Genomic DNA, 25,655 nt, shown 5'->3' with positions numbered 1-25,655 from the left:
GTGAGGAAAGGATGGGTTTTAAATACAATTTTGAGCGGGAGTTTGATTTAAAGGGTTGTGCAACTCTTTCAGACTTTTATTCTCAATTGGTTGCCATCAGTCGGCTTAAATTTGCAACAATTTTTACAGTTGAATAAAATGAGATGTCAGATGATTATGGAGACTCTAGTTTCTCTGCAATGGTGACAAAACATCGCGGTGAAATGCGGTCATCGAATATCTGTCGCAAAGTAGCGGAAAGTCCGTTTTCTTTTAGGTAGACTACTCGATCGACGAGGATCAACGCCTCGGCAACTGGCTGGAAAAGTGCTTGTAAAACTATCAGAGTCTCCAGTGCCGGTAGAAGATGTGCGTTGGATCGATAAATGTTCACCAATTTCTCCCGGTGGCCGGCGACGTCTCCTTCTAATCCAAACCCATCGATGACCTGGTCGACGTACTCTTCAAAAACGTCGGAGATGTTGTGCGTTTTGACCGGTCTCCTCTGCCGTTTTAGCAGTTGAATATTTTCTAGAAACCAACAAAAAAGGACATTCTCGTTATAATTTTCAATCAACATGTCGTAATTATTTTTAAATTTATTAACCAATGGCAGCGTAGAGTTGGATTATAGATCGGTAGAAGGTGTGCTGTGCTTGAAGTTGACAGTTGACGGTGTTTTGCTGCATCCAGCGATTGGGTGTTTCTTGGGCAGCCAAGCGGAAGAGATGTTGAATGCCTTCCTGCTGATGGAAGGGTACAATATGACTGGCATTTTTCAGACTCGAGCTGAGTGGAAATAAATTCTCATCCGCTAGTGGTAGGTCTTTCTTCCATTCCATCCTGTGATAGCAACACGACACCAACAGGAGAGTGCGGAAGCGACGGCTGTTGATAAATAGTTTCATCATCACAGGACTCAGATCCCCACACGAATGCAAACCAATCATACAGAGTAGCGGGGCGGACTCGCGTTGGGCTTTGAGTTCATCGAACCAGTCGCCAATAACGGATTCGATTTGATCCTCTAAGGAATTTTCGGCTTTCACTGCCAACTCCTTGAAAGTGGAACGGCATCGATTCGCCGTGTTTTCTTTTGTGTCACTGCTGGTCCGTTGACTGGCCGCCAAAACTCTATAAGCATCTCGTTCAAGTCCAAGTACATGCAGGTCCCAATGATCCGATAGCTCTTTGTCCAAGTATCCCTTCAAATTGATCAATAGCGGAATTATATGCAAATGAAAAATCGAAATGGCAATTCTATTATACCAAACCAGCTCCGATGTCGACGACATGTTGGATTTGTTTCTCGGCGCATTTCTCACCAATCAGCTGAGCGAAATTCAGGACTTCGTGGATTTTCTTCGGGTTGACTTTTTTCCATTTCGAAGTGACTTCCGGCTTTCTACTGGAGTCTATCCACAATGAAAGGCGCCAGCACCGTGTCACCAAATCGGAAAGATCCGGTGGCCATGACGACTAACGGGAAACAAATTCTAAAATTATTTTACTTTTCAAACTTTTGAGTGCCACTGCTAAATTAACAATTATACTTTAGTGTCACCCTTGATGGCCGTTTGAATATTGTCCAAACAATTCAATTGAAAAATAGGAATCCAAGACTTGGGAATGCAATTTAGAATGTCATCAGCTAAAATGTCGGTATTGCGCGACTTGTAGATCCAATTAAAGTTTGACAAAAGCTGCACGATCTCGCCAAAAAAGATGTCCTCTCCCTCACACTGCCCATTTAAGAATTCCATGACGATTGAACCTGGTAATAATAAAATAAAAATAAGACAACATCATGCTTGTGTGCAAATCAAGAGTTTATTTTTTGGAACAGTTCTCAGGAATAGAACACGATTCAGGGTTAACAAAAACTATAGTCATTCTTCTAATGCGATCAATTTCACAACTCTAATTAAGAGAATTCAACGTTCCACGAAGGATCTCTCGTTGTAATGTCGTTTGGGGGGCCAATGATGGTGACGCCATGGACGGCCGGCTGGCGAAGGTAATCTTGGCAAACTCGGACGAGATCGTCTTTGGTTACATCAATCAGCTGCTGGCGTTGGGCGGCGAATTGCTCGTCGCTGATGTGACTGAGGAAGAGTCTCATCCCTTTGCCAGACGGCGGAGTTGGTGCATCGATCTTCTGGAACACTCGAAGTTTGGCTTCTTTGATCGCCTCCTCGTTGTAGTTGGCCTTAAGGGCCCACTCGACGGCTCGATCAAAGGTGTCGATGGTTTCCAGCGATTTGGGATCGCGATACGAGTAGAAGGAAAAGAGTCCCGTGGCGGATGCGGCGGCACCGCCTCCGTAAGCTCCACCTTTCTCTCTGATTTCAGGATGCAGGAATTTGGACGACATGATTCCGGCGAGAACTCGTAGCGGGGCGAAATCTGGCGATAGGTAAGGAGCACCAGGAACTACCTTGGAAGTAAAGTTGACAGGAACTGGCAACACATAATGGGTGCGCTGGACGGCTGGTTGGAATTCGCTATCAACAGTCCACAACGCTTGGTCGATTGGCGATCCTTTGACTGAAGACACGAAACCTTCCAAGTGCTTAGTAGCTTCTTCTTGCGAATCGGCCGTCATGTTGAGCGCACAGCGCATGTTGTTCTTCACCAGCACATGTTTGGCAATTTCGTGCATACACTCCAACAGTGGCTCAAATTGATTGGTTTCAGCAATGGCCTTCACCCGCCTGATGTACGTCACTCCTTCATCCAATTCCTTCAAGTGAGCCGTCGGTGTGAGTGAAGATCCGGCGTGAGTCATGGCGAAATGATGTCCGGAATGGGTCAAACTGTTGCCCAAATCTCCCACCAAGTTGCGGATGAGCGTCTCCAGTCTGTTTTCGTCTACCAGGCGGAGTCGGTTGAAGATGGACTGCCATAGCTGGAACATGTCGGGGAGATTTCGATCGAGACAGTGGGATGAAAACGCAATTCCTTGCTCGTAAGATTGGACTGAACCGGGCCCTTCAGTCAAATGTAAACCGAAAGACAATCCACCGGTTTTGTGCTCGATCTGTTGATCCAGCTGACGATAATCCATGTCGCCTGCACCCATTTTCGTGGCAGCCATACAGAACAAAGGCAAATGGATTTTAAGTTTCTCAGGCAAGCCCGAAGTGTTCAAAACACCGTGAAAGTATGTGATGCCATTGGTTGGTTGAACAGCCACCTGAACAGGAACTCCCAATAGTTTCACGGTATCTAGCTGCACTCGCTCCGCTTGGGTGGAAATGTCGCTCAGTTGAAGTGTCGGCAGACATTCAGTGTCATTCACGTTGTTTTGCATGGCTATAAGCTCTTGATTTTTAGCGAAAATCAAAGTCTTGTCTTCTTCGCTCAAGCCCTGACATTTGGCTTCGAGAATGGATTTTTCTTCTCGTTCTAATTTGGTTTCAAATTCCTTGTCCGGCTGCATGACTGCCACTAGCTGATGGGTATTGTCAATGAAATATTGGCGAACTTTATTCTTCAAGTAGTCGGGATTCTCATGTAGATTTTGTCGGAATTTTTCCACTTTTGAATTGATGTACAAGGCTTCCACTGGATCACTTCCATGGTTCCATAGTGGCGTCAAATTCATAGCCATTGATAAACCAAAATTTGAAGTTTGGTGCTTCACGGCCAGCTCGATCGAGTGAAGAACAGCTTCAATTCGTTCAGCAGGAAACCCAGTTCGGGCAACCTCCTCAAATGTAGAGCGGATGATACCCAGCACTTTGTCCACGTCTTTGCTGTGAATGCCCTGCAAGCCAATAGTAAAGGTAGTGTCCTTGGTGTGGCTATCGAATCCGGTAACGGGTGAGTAGCCTGTGCCAATATTTGGTTCAAGCAAATTATGATAGAAAGGTGAGTTTGGACCTCCAGTCAGAAGTTCGCCCAAGATTTGCAGCACGAAAGTTTCATACAAGTCGTTGATGTCTGAAAGGGCATAACTTACAACAGCTGATGTCTGTTTCTCGGGATTTGTTGCGAAGGGATCTTCTCTCGCTTCGATGTTGATTCGTCGAGGTTGGCTCCACCGTTTTTCGTTCGGGACTTCTTCACTGGGAGCGATTTTCTCAAAACTTTTCAAGTAGTTTTGATTGATGAATTGTAAATGCTCTTTCAGCGGCATGTTGCCATAAGTGTAAAACCTGGAATTACTTGGGTGGTAATGTTTGGCATGAAAGTCCTTTAATTGCTGCCAGGTTAAATCCAAGATTTTGGGAGGATCCCCTCCAGAACAGTTTCCATAGGTGTGGCTGGGCAGTAGGTTCCTCATAACATGTTGGTTTAAACCATAAGAGGCATCAGAGAAAGCACCTTTCATCTCATTAAAAACAACTCCTTTAAATTGTAGAGGGGTTTCTTGAGATAAAGGGTTTTCGTTTTCAAGCCTCCAGCCTTCCTGAAGAAAATCCAATTCTCGAAGCTGAGGGTAAAATACTGCATCCAAGTAGACAGACAAGAGATTTTTAAAATCTTTTGAATTTTGACTGGAAAAGGGGTAAATGGTGTAATCTGGTCCGGTCATGGCATTCATGAATGTCGATAATGATCTGTTGAGCATCTTAAAGAAAGGATCTCGTCCTGGATACTCTTTGCTTCCACACAAAACTGTGTGTTCAAGAATGTGGGAGACTCCAGTGGAATCTTTTGGAGTAGTTCTGAATCCCACACAGAAAACATTGTTGGAATCTTCTCTGGCAATGTGCAGGTAGTCGGCCCCTGTTTTCAGGTGAGAGAGTCGCACAGCAGTCAGGGCAAGATCTTGCACTTCTTGAATCGATTTGACTTGAAAACCTTCGTACTCGGAGCCGACTGAAAGATCATTTATTCCAACGTGTACTCTTGCTTCACTTGTGTTGGCCAACGCAGAATAGGCCGCTCGCTTAGTCACGCCAAAACATTTATGTAACCGGGTTGTTGGGACTTTAAGACTCCGTAAGGAATTGAACAAATGACTGTAACCCATGATTAATTAGATAAAAACTTAATTATCTAACCTGTTTTTTAGAATTTGCCACGATAATATTTTATTTTACATAAACACCATCCGACAAAAAAGATAAAACGTGTTTCGGATTTTCGTCTGACGTGATTTTGATTTTCGTCTGCTGCCAGGCTAGGCATTGCCGGCCCATTGGCGCAATTTCATCATGCTTCTTTCTTTTTTATTGATCGGTATAAAATGTAACTCTTATGCCACATGATTATTAAAGGCTGATTAATATTTTAGATTATCCCAATATAAAGAACGTAACAACAACAAATGTGTAATAAACAAAACTAAACCGCCTCTTGTCCAGCCCGTCTAGCCAAAATTTTGATTTACGATTTCCCGCCAGATGGCGATCTCATCGTTGAGTTTGGCATCTGTAATTTTTTCTCACAAATCTGATCTGACAGTTATTTTCATTATACATTGTGCCTGGTATTTGTGTTTTGTTTGATTCCAGTGTCATGAAACATTTAGAAGAATCTTTGTTTAATCGAGCCTAGCAGTTGTCAACAACTTTTCCAGTTTGCATCGATTATTGAAACAGGGGTGTGCCAAGACGCCCTTGGTAAGTTTCAAACAAATAATGGATACTTTTTGTGCTACATTCTGCCTTATTGAGTAACACAGATAAATTTTTCTACTACATGAGTGACGAGATACATTTTTTCGTTGTTTTGAAGTAAATTTTTAATTGATTTAAAGCCATCACTCCCATCAGCATGCGTCGTAAAATCAAATTCCTTTAGAAACCCTCCCCCTTCTGTCCCCACTCTCGACCCATAATTTCACGTTGTTTTCTAGAAAGAAAAAAAATGTTTATATTCTCGTCATTTCTACGTTTTAGTTTCCAACCATGGGAAAAATTGAAAATAATAATATTTAAAAAATTTCCCGTTAACTTAAGCTAAAGCGCCAGATTTTGTTAAGGCAACTAAAAAGTAAAAACGAGCTCGTTCTTCGATAAGACGTTCATTTCTTTTAAGATTTTAAATTCATGACATGTTGTAACTTGAGAAGAAGCTTTTATCAGCAGTAGAAATCAATAGAAAAAAAAATGCTGTTGAGTGTGTTACCCCTAGGATGTGTAGAAATACAATTACTAAATACTATGTAAGCAAAATGTCTAGTCAGTTGTACGTAGTTGTAGCAATATAGGTGGTTAAGACGAATGGAATTTACGTTACGTCCGCTGTTGTTAAAGGGGTCAATTCCGAATAAGTCACAGTATTACGACATTTGAACAGGAAATGATTCAATGCGATGACTCCTACTTGTTGGTGCGATTCTGCAGCGACAACCGGTCGAACCAGTGCATTCCTGATCAACGAGCGAGCTTTCCGTTTCAGTTCTTGGTTTCTTGGAACATTCACCAGCATCATTTGGTTCACGATACTGATTTCATCGCCGTCTACGCTGAAGGTAAACCATATTTATTCCTTCCTCCATTAATAACTGTGTAAGTCCCGTCACGTGAAAAATATTTTCTTTTTTTTACAAGAAGGATGTGGGTTTTTTTCCCTTCGTCATGCTGCCTTGATATCATTCATTCAGAACAAAATTTCTCATTCTCTTACGGGGGGGGGGGGTTCGACATGGGACGTTGCTCGTTATAGTTTTGCAATCCAAGAGTCCATATCCGTGAACGGTAAAAGTTGATCTCCTCCAAGTCTCTGGGCTCTACAATTCTCTAAATAAGATTATTTCCGTTTTCCGTACGTAAATAACGTGGACAAATATATATAGTTGGGTGAGCCAAAAGGGAAGTTATTAGTTTCCCTCGAAGAAACTTCCGCTGGTCCGGAAGTGTGCTTCTGCGCGCCCGGAAATGGAAACTTCCCGTTTCCACAGTACTGCACTGCTTAACACCTGGCCACCCCTGTCCCTACTAGTAGTGGCCAGCTCTTTTCCCAAATGCTACCCGTCATTCATGACAAACCCTAGTTTTGTCGACCGGAAACGGATTCAGTCGTCAAATAGGAAAGAGAAAAATGGAGACAAAGCTAGCTATGATGGGTGGAAGACAGCTAGAAAACAATGGACCCTTGGTATTTTTTTGGCAAAAGCAACTTGTCAACCCATTGTACAATATTCCAATCTCTTTCCTCATTAGCGTCGATTTATCTTTCATTGTTTCCTCCAAAAAATCGCACCTTTCGAGCTAGCAATTTACGCGTACCCACGATTTCTTTTGTTGGGCACTTTCCATTGAATTGCTTAAAGACTGGAAGTTAAATTGCTTTAATCTAGCGTTATCACAGCTTTGTTCATCAAATTCGAAAAAAAAGAAAAGTACTTTTTTTTTACTTGTGGTGGTCTACTACCCCACTCTTTTGATTTGACTAAATATGAAAATTGTTGTTGGAAGAGGTTAGTGTATAGTGTATTTTGGGAGAGAGGTAGGAAAGGGGGGATGAAAAGCGGATGGAGGGGGGTTGAAAGTGGGAGTGGCTGAGCGGAGGTAGGCACGGAAGAGTTTCCATCTGTCTTTCTTTAGTAGTATAGTTCATGGCTGAATATCCCATGTGGTGTTTCTATTCGTCGGTTTCTTTGAAAAGATATGCTTCGTCAACAATCTCAGCTTCCTTTAGTTATAGTTTGAATATTCCCTCCTATTTCTAGTGGGGGCGCTTCAAAGAACCGTGCTGCCCACAGTCTCCTCCTCCTACTACACCGTGTGTCGTCAACATTTTAGTACGTTAGGGTCTATTTTCAGAAGGTGGTGTTTAGTCTTCTTCCGCCGCTAGCCTCAAGAGCACATGCATCAAAGGGGATACAGTAGCCCCTTTCCGATTTTCTTGTTACTTATTCGTTATTCATCTCAGTATGCGACTTCAACTTGACGACTAGTCATTGCTGAGTCATTCCACGTTCAGGTAAACGAGCTGATTTCATTTCTGTTGGTCGTTAATGACGCGAGATTTTCTTCTACGTCGCGTTAGTTTTTAAATTTAAGTTGAAATCTCATTCTTTGTAATTCATTTGATTTGTTTCTTGTGTATAGGTAATCCTGCATGTTTCGAACGAATGAGTTGCACAAAAGCCGAACCCCGGGGTCATCTGCTGTGGCCTCTTGATGTCAACCAATTGACCGACGACATCAAATCCATCAATTTCATTTACGTGTCAGGAGAGACGCAACAGAATTTGGTCAAATCGGAGCCTGTCTACATTGACCAATTTTTCGGCCGAAACGGTAAAAATCAACAACCCGATCAAATCAGCCCGGATACTGTGGACAATGACGAAATGGTTCGCGTGGCCGCGCTGATTCACTGCGATGACCGACATCATTATTCACCGTTGTGGATGAAGACCACGGGTGAAAGTGTCTACCATTTTGATCGAAACGGATGTGAGCCCATTTACGAAACTCTCTATCCGCGACCTTGCGGTCACCAACAGACCGGCGGTAATGGTCCTCAGCCTCCTCCGCTTCCACCTCGCAATAATCCGCTGCCCACGACCAATTTTCACAAGCCTTTGACTCGCACTAATGCGCTCCTCAGCTACAGTGGCAGCAATTCCAGTTTGACCCAGACTAGCAACGGGTCGCCTTCTCCGCCCACACAACAACCGGAAACGGACGAAGTCTTTCAATCGGAGCCGATTGCCAGTTCGACTTCTTCTCCGTCCGATGAAGAACTTGTGAATTTGAGTTCCTCTCCGCCACCTCCTCCGCCACGAATCAAAACCTCAGACGCAGATGTGAATGATACCCAACCGACTGAAGCGAGTCAACAGTTGCCTCCGCAATTGCCAGCACGTCATGTTACTCACCAGCTTCATCCTCCAGCTCTTCCGAAACGAATTGTGTCCACTAGTCCGGAACTTAGCATTCGAAACAGTCAAAACAAAGCCGCATCGATGACAACACTGCTCGCCGATTCCGGCAATTCCGCATCCCAGATTGGCCATCAGCAATTATTGCCCACCATCTCCACTCTACCGCATCGCACGCGCTTCCAGAAAGTGCAATCCAACAATTCGGATGAGGAACCGTTGCCGCCAATGTGGGAAGCTCGTACCGATAGCCACGGAAGGGTTTTCTACATAGATCATCGCACTAAAACGACTTCCTGGCAACGTCCTAAGCTCACCGATGAATCCAACGTGGCCGAATCAGTCACGGCAGAAGCCAGTAATGATATTTGGCGTCAACAGCTGGATCGGCGGTATCAGAGCATTCGGAGGACAATCAATCGACGTCAAAGGGAAGAAACGAACACGCCGCCTGTTGAAGCCGAGCCACAGCCCAAGCCACCAGCTCCAATTGAAGCAGCTCCCGCTGCTGTTGCAGCAGCGGATTTACTCAATTCGCCAGCATTGCGGTTCGTGACGAGACCCGATTTCTTTTCTCTTTTGCACAACAACGACGAGGCACTTCGCTTGTACAATCGCAATCCAGCCATCCGGCAGCTATTAAGTAAAGTTTGGCGGAATCCGTCGAGCTTTCAGCGTTATCAGCATAATCGTGAAATTGTGACATTGTTGAACTTGTTCGCCGAAGATTCGCGGCCACTTCCGTCCGGCTGGGAAGCTCGTCTCGACAAGCACGGCCGACCTTTTTACGTGGATCACCAAAACAAGTCGACATGGTACATTGATCCAAGATTGCCGCAACTGGTCAGCCCCCCGTCGCAAACTGTAACAACGGACGATCAATCCGATTCCGGAAGAGCTCCTGTACCACCTCCTCGGCCTCCGTTGCCGTTACCAACGGCCACAGGAAATCAAGGAGCAGTTGCCACGGCTCCGTCATTTGAGCCCGCCATTCCGACGGCCTACAACGAAAAAGTTGTAGGTTTTCTCCGCCAACCGAATATCGGACACATTTTGAAAGAGAGATATCCCGATTTCGTTCGAAACAGTCGCTTGCGTGATACTGTCAATCGTGTCAGATCGGAGGGAACCTCAGCGCTAGATCGTCTCGTCGGAGAAGATCTAGTCGATCTGACGATTGTGCTCAGCTTATTTGAAAATGAAATCATGTCTTACGTCCCGCCAAATCCATCCGCCAGTAGCAACCAGGAGATTAACGCTACTAGTTTCAATGGATCTGCATCGTCGTCGCACGACTCACCCGCTCCAGTACGTTCCATTCGATTACCATTCCGCCAGGGACAGCGCGACTTTGAGGCGAAATTGCGACAGTTTTATCGCAAACTTGAATCGAAAGGTTACGGTCAAGGTCCAAACAAATTCAAAATTCCTGTTAGACGAAGTCATTTGCTGGAAGACGCGTACACTAAAATTATGTCGGCATCCAAAAAGGAAATGCAACGCTACAAACTTCAAATTAGCTTTGTAAGTAACTTTATTAATTTTAAATTTAAAAAAATATATGATTATTAATATTTTTCTTTTCTATCTTAGCTTGGAGAAGAAGGATTGGATTACGGAGGACCATCAAGAGAATTTTTCTTTCTCATCTCTCGACAAATGTTTAATCCTTACTACGGATTGTTTGAATATTCCGCCAATGATACGGTATGTTGAAAATAGTTTCCTTTGTTAATTATTAAAATTTAAAGTTAATTTGTCCTTAATTTTTACAGTACACTGTACAAGTGTCACCAATGTCCACTTTCGTCGAAAACCACCACGAATGGTTTCGGTTTTGCGGTCGTATTCTGGGACTGGCCTTAGTTCATCAATATCTTTTAGATGTTTTCTTCACTCGACCTTTCTACAAGAGTCTTTTACGATTACCAGTCGACCTAAGTGACGTGGAATCACTTGACTCTGAATTTCATCAGTCACTCCAGTGGATGAAAGAAACAGATCTGAACCATCTTTCGTCCGACTTGGAGTTAACGTTTGCGGTGACTGAAGACATTGGCGGTCAACATGTTGAACGTGAACTCAAAGCCAATGGCCGTAATCTTCCTGTTACCGAGAAGAACAAGAAAGATTACATTGAACGCATGATTCGATGGAGACTTGATCGAGGTGTAGCTGACCAAGTGCAATCTCTAGTCCGAGGTTTCTACGAGGTTCTTGACCCTCGGCTAGTATCCATTTTTGATGCTCGTGAAATGGAACTGGTACTTGCTGGAACAGCTGAAATCGACGTGACAGACTGGCGGAAGAATACCGAATACCGTTCAGGCTATCACGATCAACATGATGTCATCAAATGGTTCTGGGAAGCCATAGACCGTTTCACCAATGAGCAGAGACTTCGCCTTTTACAATTCGTGACGGGTACTTCTAGCATTCCATTCGAGGGATTCGCTTCACTGCGCGGAAGTACCGGACCTCGGCAATTTTGTATAGAAAAGTGGGGTCAGCCAATCAGCCTTCCTAGGTAGGTTATTTACTTTCAATACCCTAAAAACTTACTTGTGTAATCTAATAATTATATTTTAATCATTTAGAGCTCACACCTGTTTCAATCGGTTGGATTTACCGCCGTACGAGAGTGCGGAAGTGTTATACGAAAAACTACTTCTTGCAGTGGAAGAAACTAGTTCTTTTGGAATTGAATAATATAGAGCACACTTGTTTTTGTTCCTCCTAATTCGTCCATGAAAATGACAAAAGATGTTGATTGCATGCAGTGCCAAGACACAAGTACCAAAAGCTATGACCGGTACCGTCCTAGTCAGCGCTTCATGTTATTTTCAACTCCCAAGAAAGCCGAGAACTTGGTGTCGTTTGAATAATTGATTTATTCTAATGTCGCAAAAATACATTGTGAATTTAAAAGCATAAATTCTGCACTTGTTGAGATTATATTTTATTGACCAGAAAATTAATTGATAGTTGAGATTGGAATGGTAGAGTTACTGGAATGAACACAAGTCTCTTCAGGAGTACACTCAAATCCTTTGGGACAGCAATGAAGCTCATCAGAACAGCAAACACCCTGAATAAAAGTTAATTAAATCACAGGCTTTAAAAATTAAGGTTTGGTTAACTAAATACCTCCTCAAAGGGACAACACCCATACAACTTTCCCCCAGAAAGCTTGCAACAAGTGGTTTGTAAAGGACACTGAAATTCATCTCCTGGACATACAGAGTGACTGATCCTCTCAAGACTGTTCATCATATCATCAATGGTAAATATGGGATACCCATACATATCAATCAAGTTATTGTTGTCTTTTTTGTCCTAAAAACAATAGAAACATAATGATAGTTGTAGATTAAATTTTGGTTTAAGCAAGAATAATTTAATTTAGATTACTTTTTTACATCTACCAACATCACATGAAGAACCTTGAGGACAACAATGAATGTGATCCTCACAACAGACAGCATTCAAATGTGGACAACAGGCGTAATCACCTGATGGACTCTCACAGCATGTGTATCCATCAGCACAAGTTTGCTTCTTATCTCCTAAACAATTACAAAATTAATATAAATAAATGTTGTGTTCTGGTAAATGTCATAACAAAAATTGAACCTGGACAATCAATTCTATCTTTTCCTGTTGTGAAGTTCTCTGATTTTCTATAGATATCACCAACAGAATATTCGTTGTTTTGTGATCTTACAATCACAACTAAGAACATCGCTACTAGCAAAGATATTACACACCGCATTCTAACTATTCTACAAAATGACACAATCAGTGACAGCCGATACCAACAAAATTCTAACTTCAAATGATAACAAAAAATGTTTAAGAAAAGAAGAAAAAAGAAAAACAAACGACGTTGCCAGACAGGAAAAATTCCGGCTGCGAAATCACACGTCATCGTAATTCGAGCAGAAATGCGGCGATGCCGGCGGAAAATGAAGAAAACTTCCCTATTCTTTCTAGCAGCGCGAATGCGAGAAGTTCTAATTTATATCGTTTTATATAATAATTCACTAATATTTAATTTTGGCTGCCAAAAAATTGATTCCAATATATTTTTCATACTCAAATTTCTTCGTTGTGAGCCCTGAATTCATTCAATTTAAATTCTGAATTTAAGAAAGTTTAAGAAATCGATTAGACATTTTTCCCTCTCCACAGACTCCGGTAGATACCTGTCATTTCGAAGTGTCTTTTCGGCGATCCCGTCTTGATCTTCTTGGGGATCTCTCTTACCGAGTTCCAACATGGCACTGCCGGCCAGATGGAAACTACTTGTTGGTTTAGCTGTTGTATTTTTGTTTAATAGTATCAACGCTCAAAATCCATTCCGGAGCTTTCAGTACAAGTACAGTTTTAAGCCACCTTACTTGGCGCAAAAAGATGGAAGTGTTCCGTTTTGGGAATACTCAGGAAGTAAGACGTGCTCTTATTAGTGATGTCATGTGTTTACTCAATTCTAATCCTTAACTTTTGTTTCAATTCATTAAAAAGATGCCATTGCCAATGAAGAAATGGTCCGAATCACTCCATCTCTCAGAAGTCAAAAAGGTAAAGATGCAATTATATTGAACGTAATTTTAGGCAATACCACTATTGAATGTTGATTGTTAATACTTAGGCCAAATTTGGACTAGAACGCCAACTGATTTTGAATGGTGGGAGGTTGAGTTGGTGTTTAGAGTAACTGGTCGTGGAAGAATTGGAGCTGATGGCTTGGTACAGTTTTTGAATTTGACTTCTTAAAAATTGCTGCTCAATTGATTATCGTATTGTCTATTTTTATTTGTGGTTTATAAAAATGTTTTCTTTTATAGGCTTTGTGGTATACAGAGAGCAAAGGTGTTGAGGGGCCTGTGTTTGGTTCCAATGATAACTGGAACGGTCTGGGTCTTTTCTTTGACTCCTTTGATAATGACAACAAACACAACAATCCCTTTATCATGGCAATGACAAATGATGGATCTCAATCCTATTCTCATCAGCTGTAAGCTTAAATGAATTAATTAGGAATAAAAATAACATAGTGATAACATTACTTTATCACGTTCATTAGGGATGGTTCTACGCAACAGTTAGCCGGTTGTTTGAGAGATTTCAGAAACAAACCGTTTCCAGTTCGAGCCAAAATAGAGTACTACCACAACACGCTTTCGGTATATTATTCCCAATTGCTTTCATTTGTTCTTCAGTATTATTCTCAAATTCTTAATTGTATAGGTTATGTTTCACAATGGAATGTCAAACAACGAACAAGATTACGAAATGTGTTTCAGGGTCGAAAATGTCGTATTGCCAAAGTATGGATACTTTGGTGTCACTGCTGCAACTGGTGGTCTTGCTGGTAATAATCAACATATTTTTATATCGAAATGAACAATAATTTTAAAGCGTCATCACGTGCTGTTGTAGATGATCACGATGCCCTTAAATTCCTCACTTACAATTTGCAAAGCTCTGACTCCACCGGTACAAACGAACCTCATATTCCTGAAGATGAACGTGCGAAGCTCTCACAAGAATTCCAGGATTATCAAGATAAACTACAGAAGCAGAAAGACGAGTAAGGCTCTTGTTCGGTTCGGTTTGAATTTTGGTTTTAATCGTTTTCGTCCAATTTAGATACCGACAGGCTCATCCAGATGAGGCTGATACTGGCAAAATGGAAAATCCAGAGGAATGGTTTGAAACTGATAACCAGCGCGAGTTAGGACAAATTTTCGCTGGACAGAGCAAAATGTTTGATGCTTTGCGGGATATTCAGCGCAAAATGGACGACCTTGTTGGACGTCAAGAACGGACACTCAGCCTGATGTCAGCCATTCAAACTAACCAAGGTTTGTTTTTATTTCCTACATTTTGGTAGTGTAGTTAAAGCCAAGCCCATATAATCTGTACCGTTTATTATGCAGTTGGCGGAGTCGCGCAACCTAGTGTAACAGGTCAAGTTCCAGGTGGCGACGTTCTTCGGCGCCACGAAGTCGATACAGCTCTCGCAAATCAGCGTGAAATCGTTGGTGCAGCTCGAGAAATCAAGTAAATTAGAACTGAACCTTTTCTGAAAAATTACGGATGTCTAATCGTTTGTTGTTTAGGGCATACGTCACCGAAATCCATCAACGAACTGCCACCATCGTTCAGAATCAGGGTAAACAGGTGGGCGGGTCTGCACAGCCCATCGGTTACGATCACGTTCAGAATAGTTTGAATGAAGTCAAAGAGGGACTAAATTTAATTAAACGAGATATTAGTGTAACAGCTCAGCGCCTGGCCGCACAACCTGTCACTTCCTGCCCTACAGCGCAACCATGTCTCAGTACTACCATCTTTGCTGTCTTTATGGTCATTCAGATGGTTATCATGATCGGATATTTCATCTACAGGTACGTTAACCGTTTAAAGTCTATGAACTTATCTTACTTATCCGTTATTTTTATATTGTAGGGATACAAAGGAAGCGCAAGCTAAGAAATTTTATTAGGAATGCAGAGTATCGATTTCCATTTGTTACAAAAATAACAGAAGAATTTTATGTGGAGACCAAAAGTGTTGAGGAGGTAGTGGATTTTCCCTGCTTGTGAAACTGAGTGATTGGAATCCGGCGAAACTACATACTAATATTTTTTTATCATTTTTTTTTTTTAAGAATACCTCAATGCATAATTTGAGTTTGGTGCATGAATGCAAAATAAGTGGCAATTTGATTGACTTAAAAATAACATCACGGGGTAATGCACGACATGATTAATGTATAGTTAATCTGGATGTCGTTATCCGTCTTGTTTAATGCAATTTTTTTTATTTCATCGTGCAGAAGGAAATTATTTTTTGAATGGTTTCATTTTGTGATGAATGTGTTTTATACAGCGTAGTGAATGGATGTGATTCTGCCTAAAAGGCGAATATTTTCTGCCCCCCCCCCCATTTTCGTGTTATTTTTCATATAGCTGCGGAATGTTCATGGTACACATTCCACCTTCACAACTTTTCACGCCGGGATTTTGAAAGCAAAACGTATCAGAGAGAAATACACTGCCTTCGGTACCACAGCTTATTGGAGTAAAATTCCTGGCGCCGCTCAGTAATAAGCTCAACTCTTGGTTGGACATCTCTAGTTATTGTTAATAGAAAGTAGCCTACAGTAAGTCCTATATCGTTGTTTATTTAAATTTATCTGTTCGCTTAACAAACAAGACCCAAGGTTAGAATAAGGTTTATCGGTATTTTGGTAAACACCAGTTTTTTTAATCTGTGTTAACATAATATATTGTGTTGCACCTGTAACGATCACGTAAGCTTGCGTAAGAAGCAGCTGTTGTAGACACGCGATGTCACAGTTGTAGGCTACTTAGAATTTATAGCCTATGACATGTTATGACATGGCGAAATCTAATACTGTATAAAGTTGACTATCATTCTCTCTTGGCTTCCAAAAGTGTTTCAATGGGGGTCTTATTGAGGCGGTTTTGGTCTAAAAGTAATTATTTGCGGGCTTCGTGCAAATTTACCTTTCCCGATCCGTTCAGCGGGTGAGAAAACCGCTTAATGATCGATTTTGAGCGGTTTGGATTTAGAAGGGGGGGGGTCGATTTTTTATTGTTTCTATCGATACTTTTAAAAAGATGACGAATGGTAGAAGAAGAGTCAAAAGTGTCGTCTGCTTTACAAGTTTCGAAAAACTGGAGAACAAACTTGTTTTAAATAAGATTACAAATAAAACGAAACGATCACTTTTTTGGAAACGTACACGTAGATGCACGAAAAATAGCAGAACAAATTAAATCACAAAAATGTGGTCGTCGTGTGAACTCTGTCGCAGTTGTCTCGGTGTGAACTCGTGTGAATTTGTCACGCTCTCCATTCCATGCTGTTTTTGGCGGGTAAATAAAACGAAGCGAATACAAATAGAATGACTATGGGAGTTAAATAGAAAACTTCCAAATTTGTGAAATGTTAGAGCTTATATTGAGAGTTTATCATGTAAGCCCGGTCGTCGCTATTGCAACGTCAGGCTGACGTTGCTATAGTGTATTTTGGCTATTGCAACGTCAGGCCGCTAGGTGCGCTGCAGTCTGACGTTGCGCTATGCCAGCGCATAGCTATGCTGGAGGCTTGGAGCAACGTCAGGCCACTAGGTGCGCTGCAGTCTAGATTTTTCGTGTAAGCCCCCTGTTTATGCATGGCAGTTTGTTTGCACTATGTAGCCTATAACCTTTTCCTTTGTGCAGATTTCAGGCCTGAGCCAGCCATCCGAACAAAAAAGTTATGTAAGTTTTGCTTGGGCTGGTCCACCAGCAACAATTTCAGCAACATCACTGTGGTAATAATATTCGTTACTTTTATCTCCTGTGACCTGCTAAAGACATTTTAGTGATACATAACTTGCATAAATGCAGTTTTTTACTTGGGAACTTTATTCTCCTGATTATTACAAATTAGGGGTTACCCACTGTCTTGTTTTCAACTTTTTCTTACTTGTTGTGTTCTGTAAATATTTGCCGTAACAATTTTTTTATTTTTTATTTAGATAAACATCCCATTTGATTGGAGAAATTTCTTTTTCTTTAAATCCCTTCTACCCTTGTGTACACCCTAGTGTGTATGGGTATTATTCACGAGGAGGTCCTTTTTTCTATCCCACCTGGCCTGATGTCTTCAACTTTTACTGCGGATGGAGCACTTGGTGATGCCTGGCCGAATTTCCTAGGCTTAAAGGTAGGAAAACTCTCTGTTTCTCTATTCTTCTTTTTGACTATTTGCTGGCGTTGATTAGAAATCGTGACAGAGTAGGCGTACGCCGTACGGAGTACGATTATTCCTGAGCTAGGCGGTTATTGACTGCAACTGTTTTCACTTGCCGCTTTTGTTTATTCAGTCAGGGTTCATTTAAATAACTCGTTTATAGAACGACTGCAGATCAGGCCTGTTTTTGCGTACCTCACAACTTTGTGTGGGTAAACATCAATTTCAAAAATATTTGAACTCTACACACCTCAAGCAAAATGCAACTAAATAATTGTATGTCCAAGAGGGACCTGCTCGTTCGACACCTCCTCGTTTATGGCTAAAATTCCTTTCTATTTTAAACGGTAACTTTATGGACTTGTGTTATCTCTACTTTATCTTTATTGTGTCTGCTTGGCGTGATGTAGTAGCAGGTGCAATCCACAAACATGTTCAATGTTTGTGCGATGGCTGTCTGACTTCGTATGTTAGTGCGGAATTTCTGTTCGTTCAAATATTGGTTGACCGTTTTGAAGTGTTAAATACTGAAACTGACAATCATCTCTCAGAAGTTTGCACTTCTGCAGTAAACAGTAAGTGTGCAAACAATCGTTTCTATTTTACATCAACTTAAATCTCTGGTTCTTGATTGGGTTAAATAGGTGTCGTACAAAACATAAACTCGGCGTTATTGCACAAACGGCTTTAACCAGAGATTTACTCAATTTGCTTCTAAGCTCTCTGTCGATTAAATCTCGACAATAAAACATTTTACTACGGCTTGAATTTTAAAATCAAGTGAAAGCAACAAATTTAATGAAATTGGACGTGTATTTTTGATCATCAGAAATGAGAATTTAATTGTAATCGATAACTTGAACTTGAATCAGTGCAAATGGATAAAATCAAATAGATTTGAAGGCACAAGGCGATGACGGGCATCATCGGGAAGGTTGCCGTACCGACGTACTGCACGAGCGCAGAGACATTTGAGCGACGGAAATTGCAGCGGATTGACGAGAATCGTGTTTTCCTCGCAAATCCTTGGCGTATAATCCTTGTAGAGTAAATCGGTCATGGTTTCACCGTCCTTGTTAGTTTGGTCGACGTGAGTTCCGGCTTGGAATAAAGTCCGCACAGCTGTCGAAGATTCCCTCTCGCCGCTTTTGATCAATAAGTGAAGTCCCGTGTTTAACGCCTTGTCCGTCGAATCAGGATCGGCGCCCACTTCGAGCAGGACGCGTATAACTTTTGCGGATGGCAATTTTCCACAGTGATGGAATCCGAGTCTCAGATTTTCTCTCGAAAGAAACGCCCGTCTAAATGAAGGGCTTGTTGGTGAACAGGCCGTCAGGAGCAGATTTCGTCCGCTGCTGGCATCAAAAGATTCTTCCAGACGGACTAGTTGGTACAGGCACGACTTGAACTGGAAGCTTTGCTCCGGCGTCAAATCCATCGAAGTGAGCAGGATCGTTAATTGTACGACGCAATCCAGCAGTTCGCTGCGGTAAATCGAATTCATTTTCAGCAACCGAAAAGTGGTGGACAGGACGGGCATGACGTTGGTGAAAGAGACGAGTTGTCTGTCAGAATTTGATTCCTCCGTGATTAAAAAGTAAAAGGCCAGCGTCAAGCGACGGATCATGTGAGCAGACTCGTAAACCAAAGGATCCTCGACCAAAAGAGAGCACTCGAGAGTGAGCATATTGTAATCGATGAAACGTTGCCTGTTGTCCAATTTCCAGCAAAACACAGCGTAGGATGACAATAGCAGCCATGTCCAGCAGTTGCTCCCGCCCAGAATGCGATAGCTGGTCAAAAGAGCCTGGACTTTGAACGTATCGTTGTCGTAGAAAAGACTCAAATTTTCCAGCTCCTCCAAAGTGCCAATTTCTGAAACGGCGAAGGCCTTACGGGCGCATTCGGACAATCCAACGACGGCCGTTTTGGGCATGACGGGCTCCACGTCGTAGCGCAGGGCCATGGCTTTCCTCCAGTAAAACATTCCCCGCTCGAAACTGAATCCGCTGTTGGTCGTCGAATTTTTGAAGTAAGTAGCGCCGATGAGTTCGAGCGCATCGATCTGACCCTGGCGGCCAATGGGCTGGCCGGCTTGTTCCAAAATCAGTCGGAAGATCTCTTCGTTGGGCTTGTGGCTCCCGGTACGGAATCCAGTCGCTGCCATCGTGAGTGGAGTTAATCCCTCCGAGTTGGGCTGGTTGACGTTGGCGCCCTTGTCCAGCAAAAGTTGGATTACGTCCAGTCGACCAAGTTGAACGGCCAGGGTCAGCGGAGTATTCACCGGCTCAAAAGTAATGCCGTGTGAGCTCATTATTACGGTCGTGTTAACGTCGGCTTTGCCGACTTCGATTACGTGCCGGACATTGTCGACGCTCCCAGAAGTGATGGCGGTACATAAATCCATCGTTATTATTGATTGAGAAAAAGCTTAGTTGAATCCAAATGAAAATCCAGATTATTACATTCTCATTACTTTGTGTGGACCCGTACTTGTAGATTCGGTAGGCGACGGTTCCGATTCGCATGTTCCCCAAACAGGCGATTTAATGACTTTTGAATTAAAATTATTGGTCCAATTATTTATTCGAAATTAATTTCGACGAAATTAGAATTTTTCCCATCTTATTCAATTGACGTGAATTCAAATCATTTGAAAGAAAATAGTTTAAATGACATTTCAGTTGGCGCCGGATATGCGCCGCCATCGGAAATGAGCAAATTCAAAAGAATCCATTTTTGTCAGCGCTAGACGTAACAGCGAAAATCCTTAATCAAACGTTCGTGGTTTTTCTTATTTGAGTTCCGTCTCGCCTGTAGACTACCGCGCAGATCTAAAAAGAGGAAAAATATTTGTGTTCTCTTGTTCACTCAGATTGACAATGATTGCAAAAATATCAAAGAACATCATGTCGTGCGTTTCACACAAAGTGCAGAGTTGGGTATTTTGACATTCCGTCTAGAAAACAGAATACACGCTCAACGCAAATAAAAGAAAAAAACATGTAACTTTATGTTTGCCGGCCAGAAAAATAAATAAAAGTGATAAAAGCTTGTATAAGTAGTACAGAGTTGGCAGCAGCTGAATCGATCGAATTGAGAAGAAGAAGAAGAAGATACACAAATCCTTGTTATTCCCTCTCTTTGGCTGGTTTTAGAGGCATGCTCAATCATGGGACGGGACGAGCTGACTTGTCATAACACGTGGAGGAGGAGGAAGTAGGGAGAAAACAATAAATAACCTCCCCTTCATCTCTTGAAAAAAACGATAATGGTTCTGTTATTCTTCCCGCAGTTCTTTGTAGCTCACGTTCGATCATGATGGAAAGCCTCCGTCTATACTCGTGCCGAGCTCCACCAAGTATATTAGCGTATAGATTTGCAAAAATTGTGTAAAGATTCATGAGCTGGAGGGAGCGCCAAATCCATCCAATCCAAAGTATCGTGACGGCTAAGTAATAAGTAATCGCTCGAGTGTATTAAAACGCTTGAGATCCTTTTTGGGGGGGGCTACGAAGCTTTGTGCATAACGATCGATAAATGACTTTAGCGATATGATTTATTCAATTAAAACAGTGACTCGAGGATTTTATTTTGATTCAGGATCGAATTTCGTATGTAAATCTAATCAAATGGATCGATTTCAAACGTATATCTCCTCCTGAAATTATTATGATTGCACTGGTCATGTATTTTGTATTCTTTTAGATGTATTCCAAAGTCTGCGTAATCGAATTGAAACCATATCTGTTTATATATAACTATAAAGCCAGGAGAATTGTGGCATGTAGTACATAGATAAAAGATGTTGTAGAAGAGAGACTGGCCAGCAAATCACGGCGGATCACGCCGCCTTTGTTGCTATACGCGCTTGTAATCCGATTATATTATTCACACAGAGTAGCCAGTATATATCTAAAAGGCCCAAAAACACAACACACAGCGGGATATTTCTTGTCATGCCAGAGAAAAAAAAAAAACCTTTACCCAATTTTTCTTTTATTTTTATTTTCCGGCTATTCGGGGGAAGGAGGGCTAAAGTGTCCTGCGACAGAATGACGGATCATAGTCCTGTGCGAAACAGGAGATCCATGATATATCAAGGTTTCTGGTTATTATATATATATAAAAAAAAGGGAAAATCGACCCCCACCGAATTTTGAAACTGTTCCAGTAAGAAAAGACCTTTTTCCCTATATCCTTATTCTTATTGATTGGGGGCATATCTAATAAAAAGATAGAAAAAGAAAACATGCCGTGAATTGATCAATGAAGCGAAGCTTTTGAATCTTTCATTCATTCCCAGAATGTTCAACCAACCGAAATCGATATTTTTGTATAGGCACAAAAGTGAAAATTTATTCAAAAGGACCAAGGCAACTCCCCTCACCCACAAAAAAATGTCCGTTTTCACTAGTAAGATATCGTCGTCAATCCGGTTAGACTGTATAAAAGATATATAGCGGACGCTACGTTAAAGTCACTGAGGACAGACAATTCTGACCCACGTCTATTCCTTTATGTCCTTTTTCTTTATTTATTTTTTTACTTTTCTCTTGTCACTGCGTTAAATCCCTGAACTACTAAAGTGCCGAATTCAAAATTGATTTCGGTTGTTTTTTCTTCTTCTTCCAACAGAAATTGATAAAATAACGCTTATAGAAAATGTAATCCAATAAAATGGGGGGACACAAATCTGAATGTCCATATAAAAACAATCTATAGAACTCTATGTACGTATTATTACGCAGTGTACAAAGGAAATTATCGGTGAAAAGTGGGCGATAAATCAACGTCAAGCCCCTGTTTTCTTGATTTAATTAGAGTTATTTATCCTCTTTCACGATGTAGTATACGTCCATGGGGTGTATCACTAAAAGGGTTAACACATCAAGAAATATCCCGAGTTCATCAAAATCCTGAATCATTGCGTGCAAGGCTAGGAAGAGGAGGAGGGGGGGGGGGTCAATCGCGTGATTGATTCGACCCCTCGATAAGAGTGCCAGCTACCAGGGCGTTACATCAGCGATTAATCTCGAAAGCTTTAACGTCATCAAAGAGTATATATGCTGCTATGCTGGGGTGGTGTGTGTTGTTGTGCATAACAAGACTGGCTTTACGTAAACACAGGACAGCTCGGGAGCAGTTGAGCAGCTCCATCCAATCACTATGTTAATATCTTGATCATATAGCAAAGTGCTGAGAGCTTTTCTGCTGTGTGTGTGTGTGCGCGAGTTGATTTATTCGGGTCAAGTTTTTCGGGATGGCACTAAAAATGTATTGCGTTATCTTTTGATACATGAGGTTTATTCCTAGCATTAAATAATTGAATAGAATTACTATATATACGATTTGGTCGGATCCCAAAATCCTGAAAAAGTTTTGTATTTTTCTTCTTCTTCTTCTTCCTCCGGCTGCTGGAATATGCATTGTCCAACCGAACAACATTAGAGAGAAAAATCAATGTACTATAAGAGAAGATGTTATTCTAGTTGTGCAGGATTTGTGTCTTATTCTTTATTCCCCCCCACCACCCGTTATATGCCCTTTCTTTTATTATGTATATGTATACTGTTCTACTATGGAAGAGAGGGGGAAGAAGAAGAAGAAGAAGAAGTGCCGACGATCCATATCCATCCAAAAAGACCCTGGCGTTTTGCCTTCCTCTCTCTCTTCCGCACAGAATATAGCGGAAGAGAATGAAAAGAGGGAGGAAGAAGATCGCTGGCTGCTGCTGGGTTTGTTGGGGGGGCACCAATCAGGATCGAGGGCATTGCTACATCTTCTTTTTTTTTCTCTCCCCTTGTTGAAAACTAGCCCCGGCAATAATAAAGATGTGCCCCAAAGATCCCAGCATGCAGCACGAAGAAGAACAGCTCAGATGGTGGGGGCCAATGGGAGCGCAGCATTCATGGCCGGGCGACTATTTCGACTCTCTTTTTCACTTTCTCTCTCGACTGCGAAAATATCTAATGGCCCCAGAGTTTCGGGATAAAAAATGACCTTTCCCTCTCTCTCTCTCTCTCGTGTGTAGAGCTTCCGCCCCCTCCATTTCTCTCTCTTTCTCTTCCGGATGTGATGTTATACTCGTGTATGGATATTACGGCCTATAGAAGAAGAAGCCCCGGCGCTCTCTCTCTCTCTATCTAAGAGTTGATTTAGTGTGTAATGCGCGTAGAGAGAGAGATCTACAGCCAACATTAAATTCTTCTTCCTGTTTCCACCCACCGACATCCGAGTAATGTTTTATCGACAGCGAGAAAGGAAGGAAGAAATGTTTGACGGTCCGAGCATAAATTTTTGGGAATTTCTTCTACTTCTAGCTTTGATTTTTATCGCTTTCTATGCTGGGCTATATAACTGAGATTCATCACATCTAGGACAAATAGCTCAAAGCACTTTGGAAAACATGAAGGCTTTTGTACGCGTCTTATTATTTGTAGACTCGATCGACTGGAAAAGATACGGATGACGTAAGAATCTAAGGGGGAAATGTTATCAACGTGTCAGAGAACTTGTAGGCGTTCATTCTCGTCGGCCCGTTTCTAACTGGAATAAATCTATAAACAAAATGCATAAGACAATAGGAGGGAATATAACAAGAGGAGCCCAAGCCATCGGATAGAGTGGATGGCAGTTGACAAGCAAGGGGGGGGCTTTAACTTGAGCTGAGCTGGGCTGTACTGGGCTGTCCCGCCGAGCTGAACAATCTCGACGATGTGAAAGTCGTCGGCGGGCGACTCAATTTGTCATGGAGGAGATGGCCTGTGCAGACAAGGGAATATCTATCACGCTGATGGAAGAAGGAAGTATAGTCGTCGTTCTCCTTTTTTCTTTCATGCTTCTTTTCTTTCTTCTTTTTGAGACTGGGGCCAGCACACTACTCTTTTGTTATTCTATGGCAGGAGCCGGCCCCCCACTCCCCCCACTCTATATACATCCATTCCACCCCGCGCGATTTTTTCCAGATATATCCAGCAGCCCCGGCATTATTAGATGCCTTCCTATTTCGATGTGGCCCTGCACTGGATATATACACACGCGATATTGTGTCATAAATAGGCGCCTGGCAAAAGAGAGGTTTTCCCATTGTCGCTCGGCCCCGATCTATGTACACATAAAAACAGGAATTGGCTCAGCTGCCTCTGAGAGCTACTATATAGTCTTAACAACACACACACAACTTAACTCGATGGAAGAAATTTTATCTATAGAGGACCTCCTCTTTTGTGTTTGGATCGAAACATTTTTAGTTGGGCTAAAAAGTCTCGAAGCTTGTTATTAATAATGGTTCAGAAAAAGGTCTTGATAGATCTTCTATACTAGACGCCGAAATGGTGTGTGTGTCTCGGGATCTTAATGGTGCGGACCACATAATCGATATCTGCGACTCTCCTTTTATCATCCATCCCGTTGACGATATATATTTCATTTTGAATGGGATAGGGGGGGGAGGAGGATGTTCTACATGGGAAAGACATTCAATTTGCTATTCGCGCAATTAAATTATGTTTCTTTCTCTATTTTTATTTTATTTTTCGGGCGCTTTATTTTCATATCTGTCGGCGATAAACAATCCCGCACCCCAATCTCTTCTCCCCCCCCTTTCTCCTGTATAAGTGAAATGAGCTGTGCATCAAATCAAAAGCCCAAAAGAAAAAAAAAAAGAGGAAGGAAGTCGAAATAATGCATGTATAGTATACGACGGTCGTTTTTATATATTTTTTTATTATTTCGCTTGCCGTCATAAAGTATTTCATCGACTATATAGCGGCAGATATATATGTAATCAAATGGTTGGGAATGGAACGGAAAATGTCCATCCCTTGCATAACATCTAGACAATCATAAAATTCTATGTCCATTTTTTCTACGAATGCAAATTTCAACTGTTTTGATTGTTGTTTCTGCGGATATAAATCGATGCTGAGGGCTGTAGACGCAGTTGTTGATATTTTTATGGCAACTCTATACGAATAATGTTATAGCTAAAACCTCTGAAGCGAAACTGGGCGCCTATATCCAACAAACTAGAGAATATATACTATAAGATATATGAAGCTGTTGTTGTTGTTGATGACGAGCCGAGCTGGCACCAGTTTGAGATTTATACACG

At 41.8% G+C, this 25,655-nt stretch overlaps 7 protein-coding genes and 1 long non-coding RNA gene across 9 annotated transcripts in view; 4 read left to right on the top strand and 4 right to left on the bottom strand.

Moving 5' to 3' along the window:
- Positions 1–61: 61 nt before the first annotated feature.
- Positions 62–5,202, bottom strand: LOC124191252 (methyltransferase-like protein 25B). The gene is made up of 5 exons (XM_046584356.1): positions 4,992–5,202; positions 1,533–1,753; positions 1,249–1,458; positions 587–1,184; positions 62–510 (listed from the first exon to the last, which is right to left on the bottom strand). Exons 2-5 carry the CDS (start codon positions 1,740–1,742, stop codon positions 155–157), a joined length of 1,374 nt encoding a protein of 457 aa, XP_046440312.1. The 5' UTR covers positions 1,743–1,753; positions 4,992–5,202; the 3' UTR covers positions 62–154.
- LOC124191231 (presequence protease, mitochondrial-like) lies at positions 1,791–4,998 on the bottom strand. Its single transcript, XM_046584320.1, has one exon. The coding sequence runs from the start codon at positions 4,958–4,960 to the stop codon at positions 1,904–1,906; it is 3,057 nt and encodes a 1,018-aa protein (XP_046440276.1). The 5' UTR covers positions 4,961–4,998; the 3' UTR covers positions 1,791–1,903.
- Positions 5,203–5,330: 128 nt separating the features above from the next.
- Positions 5,331–11,702, top strand: LOC124191221 (E3 ubiquitin-protein ligase HECW2-like). Of its 2 annotated transcripts, none has more exons than XM_046584304.1 (6): positions 5,331–5,552; positions 6,232–6,406; positions 7,989–10,291; positions 10,361–10,474; positions 10,543–11,294; positions 11,365–11,702. In XM_046584304.1, exons 2-6 carry the CDS (start codon positions 6,235–6,237, stop codon positions 11,474–11,476), a joined length of 3,453 nt encoding a protein of 1,150 aa, XP_046440260.1. In that variant the 5' UTR covers positions 5,331–5,552; positions 6,232–6,234; the 3' UTR covers positions 11,477–11,702. The 2 variants fall into 2 exon arrangements, with proteins under 2 accessions (XP_046440260.1, XP_046440263.1); XM_046584307.1 differs by lacking the exon at positions 5,331–5,552 and adding an exon at positions 7,701–7,860 and having other exon boundaries at positions 6,285–6,406.
- LOC124191268 (progranulin-like) lies at positions 11,641–12,640 on the bottom strand. Its single transcript, XM_046584392.1, has 4 exons — positions 12,401–12,640; positions 12,179–12,333; positions 11,915–12,103; positions 11,641–11,855 (listed from the first exon to the last, which is right to left on the bottom strand). The coding sequence occupies exons 1-4, from the start codon at positions 12,537–12,539 to the stop codon at positions 11,742–11,744; spliced, it is 597 nt and encodes a 198-aa protein (XP_046440348.1). The 5' UTR covers positions 12,540–12,640; the 3' UTR covers positions 11,641–11,741.
- Positions 12,641–12,754: 114 nt separating this feature from the next.
- Positions 12,755–15,846, top strand: LOC124191238 (protein ERGIC-53-like). Its single transcript, XM_046584334.1, has 12 exons — positions 12,755–12,877; positions 12,959–13,213; positions 13,292–13,348; positions 13,419–13,516; positions 13,615–13,784; positions 13,854–13,953; positions 14,018–14,141; positions 14,210–14,360; positions 14,420–14,634; positions 14,710–14,833; positions 14,893–15,180; positions 15,242–15,846. Exons 2-12 carry the CDS (start codon positions 13,045–13,047, stop codon positions 15,276–15,278), a joined length of 1,533 nt encoding a protein of 510 aa, XP_046440290.1. The 5' UTR covers positions 12,755–12,877; positions 12,959–13,044; the 3' UTR covers positions 15,279–15,846.
- A 584-nt stretch (positions 15,847–16,430) lies between these two features.
- Positions 16,431–17,517, top strand: LOC124191219. Its single transcript, XR_006873336.1, has 3 exons — positions 16,431–16,677; positions 17,026–17,117; positions 17,325–17,517. It is a non-coding gene; the product is annotated as an uncharacterized LOC124191219 (long non-coding RNA).
- Positions 17,518–18,089: 572 nt separating this feature from the next.
- LOC124191130 (talin-2-like) overlaps positions 18,090–25,655 on the top strand; it is a 39,929-nt gene continuing 32,363 nt past the window's right edge. The window contains exon 1 of the mRNA XM_046584231.1: positions 18,090–18,114. The gene's annotated coding sequence lies outside the window, so the exon portion shown is untranslated. The remainder of the gene's footprint in view (positions 18,115–25,655) is intronic.
- On the bottom strand, positions 18,408–19,946 carry LOC124192659 (protein fem-1 homolog A-like). Its single transcript, XM_046586084.1, has one exon. The coding sequence runs from the start codon at positions 19,944–19,946 to the stop codon at positions 18,408–18,410; it is 1,539 nt and encodes a 512-aa protein (XP_046442040.1).

This window comes from Daphnia pulex, chromosome 1, assembly GCF_021134715.1.
Source record: "Daphnia pulex isolate KAP4 chromosome 1, ASM2113471v1".
Classification (NCBI taxonomy): domain Eukaryota; kingdom Metazoa; phylum Arthropoda; class Branchiopoda; order Diplostraca; family Daphniidae; genus Daphnia; species Daphnia pulex.
Note: the sequence above shows the minus strand (reverse complement) of the source record. Positions and strands in the feature narration are given on the sequence as shown.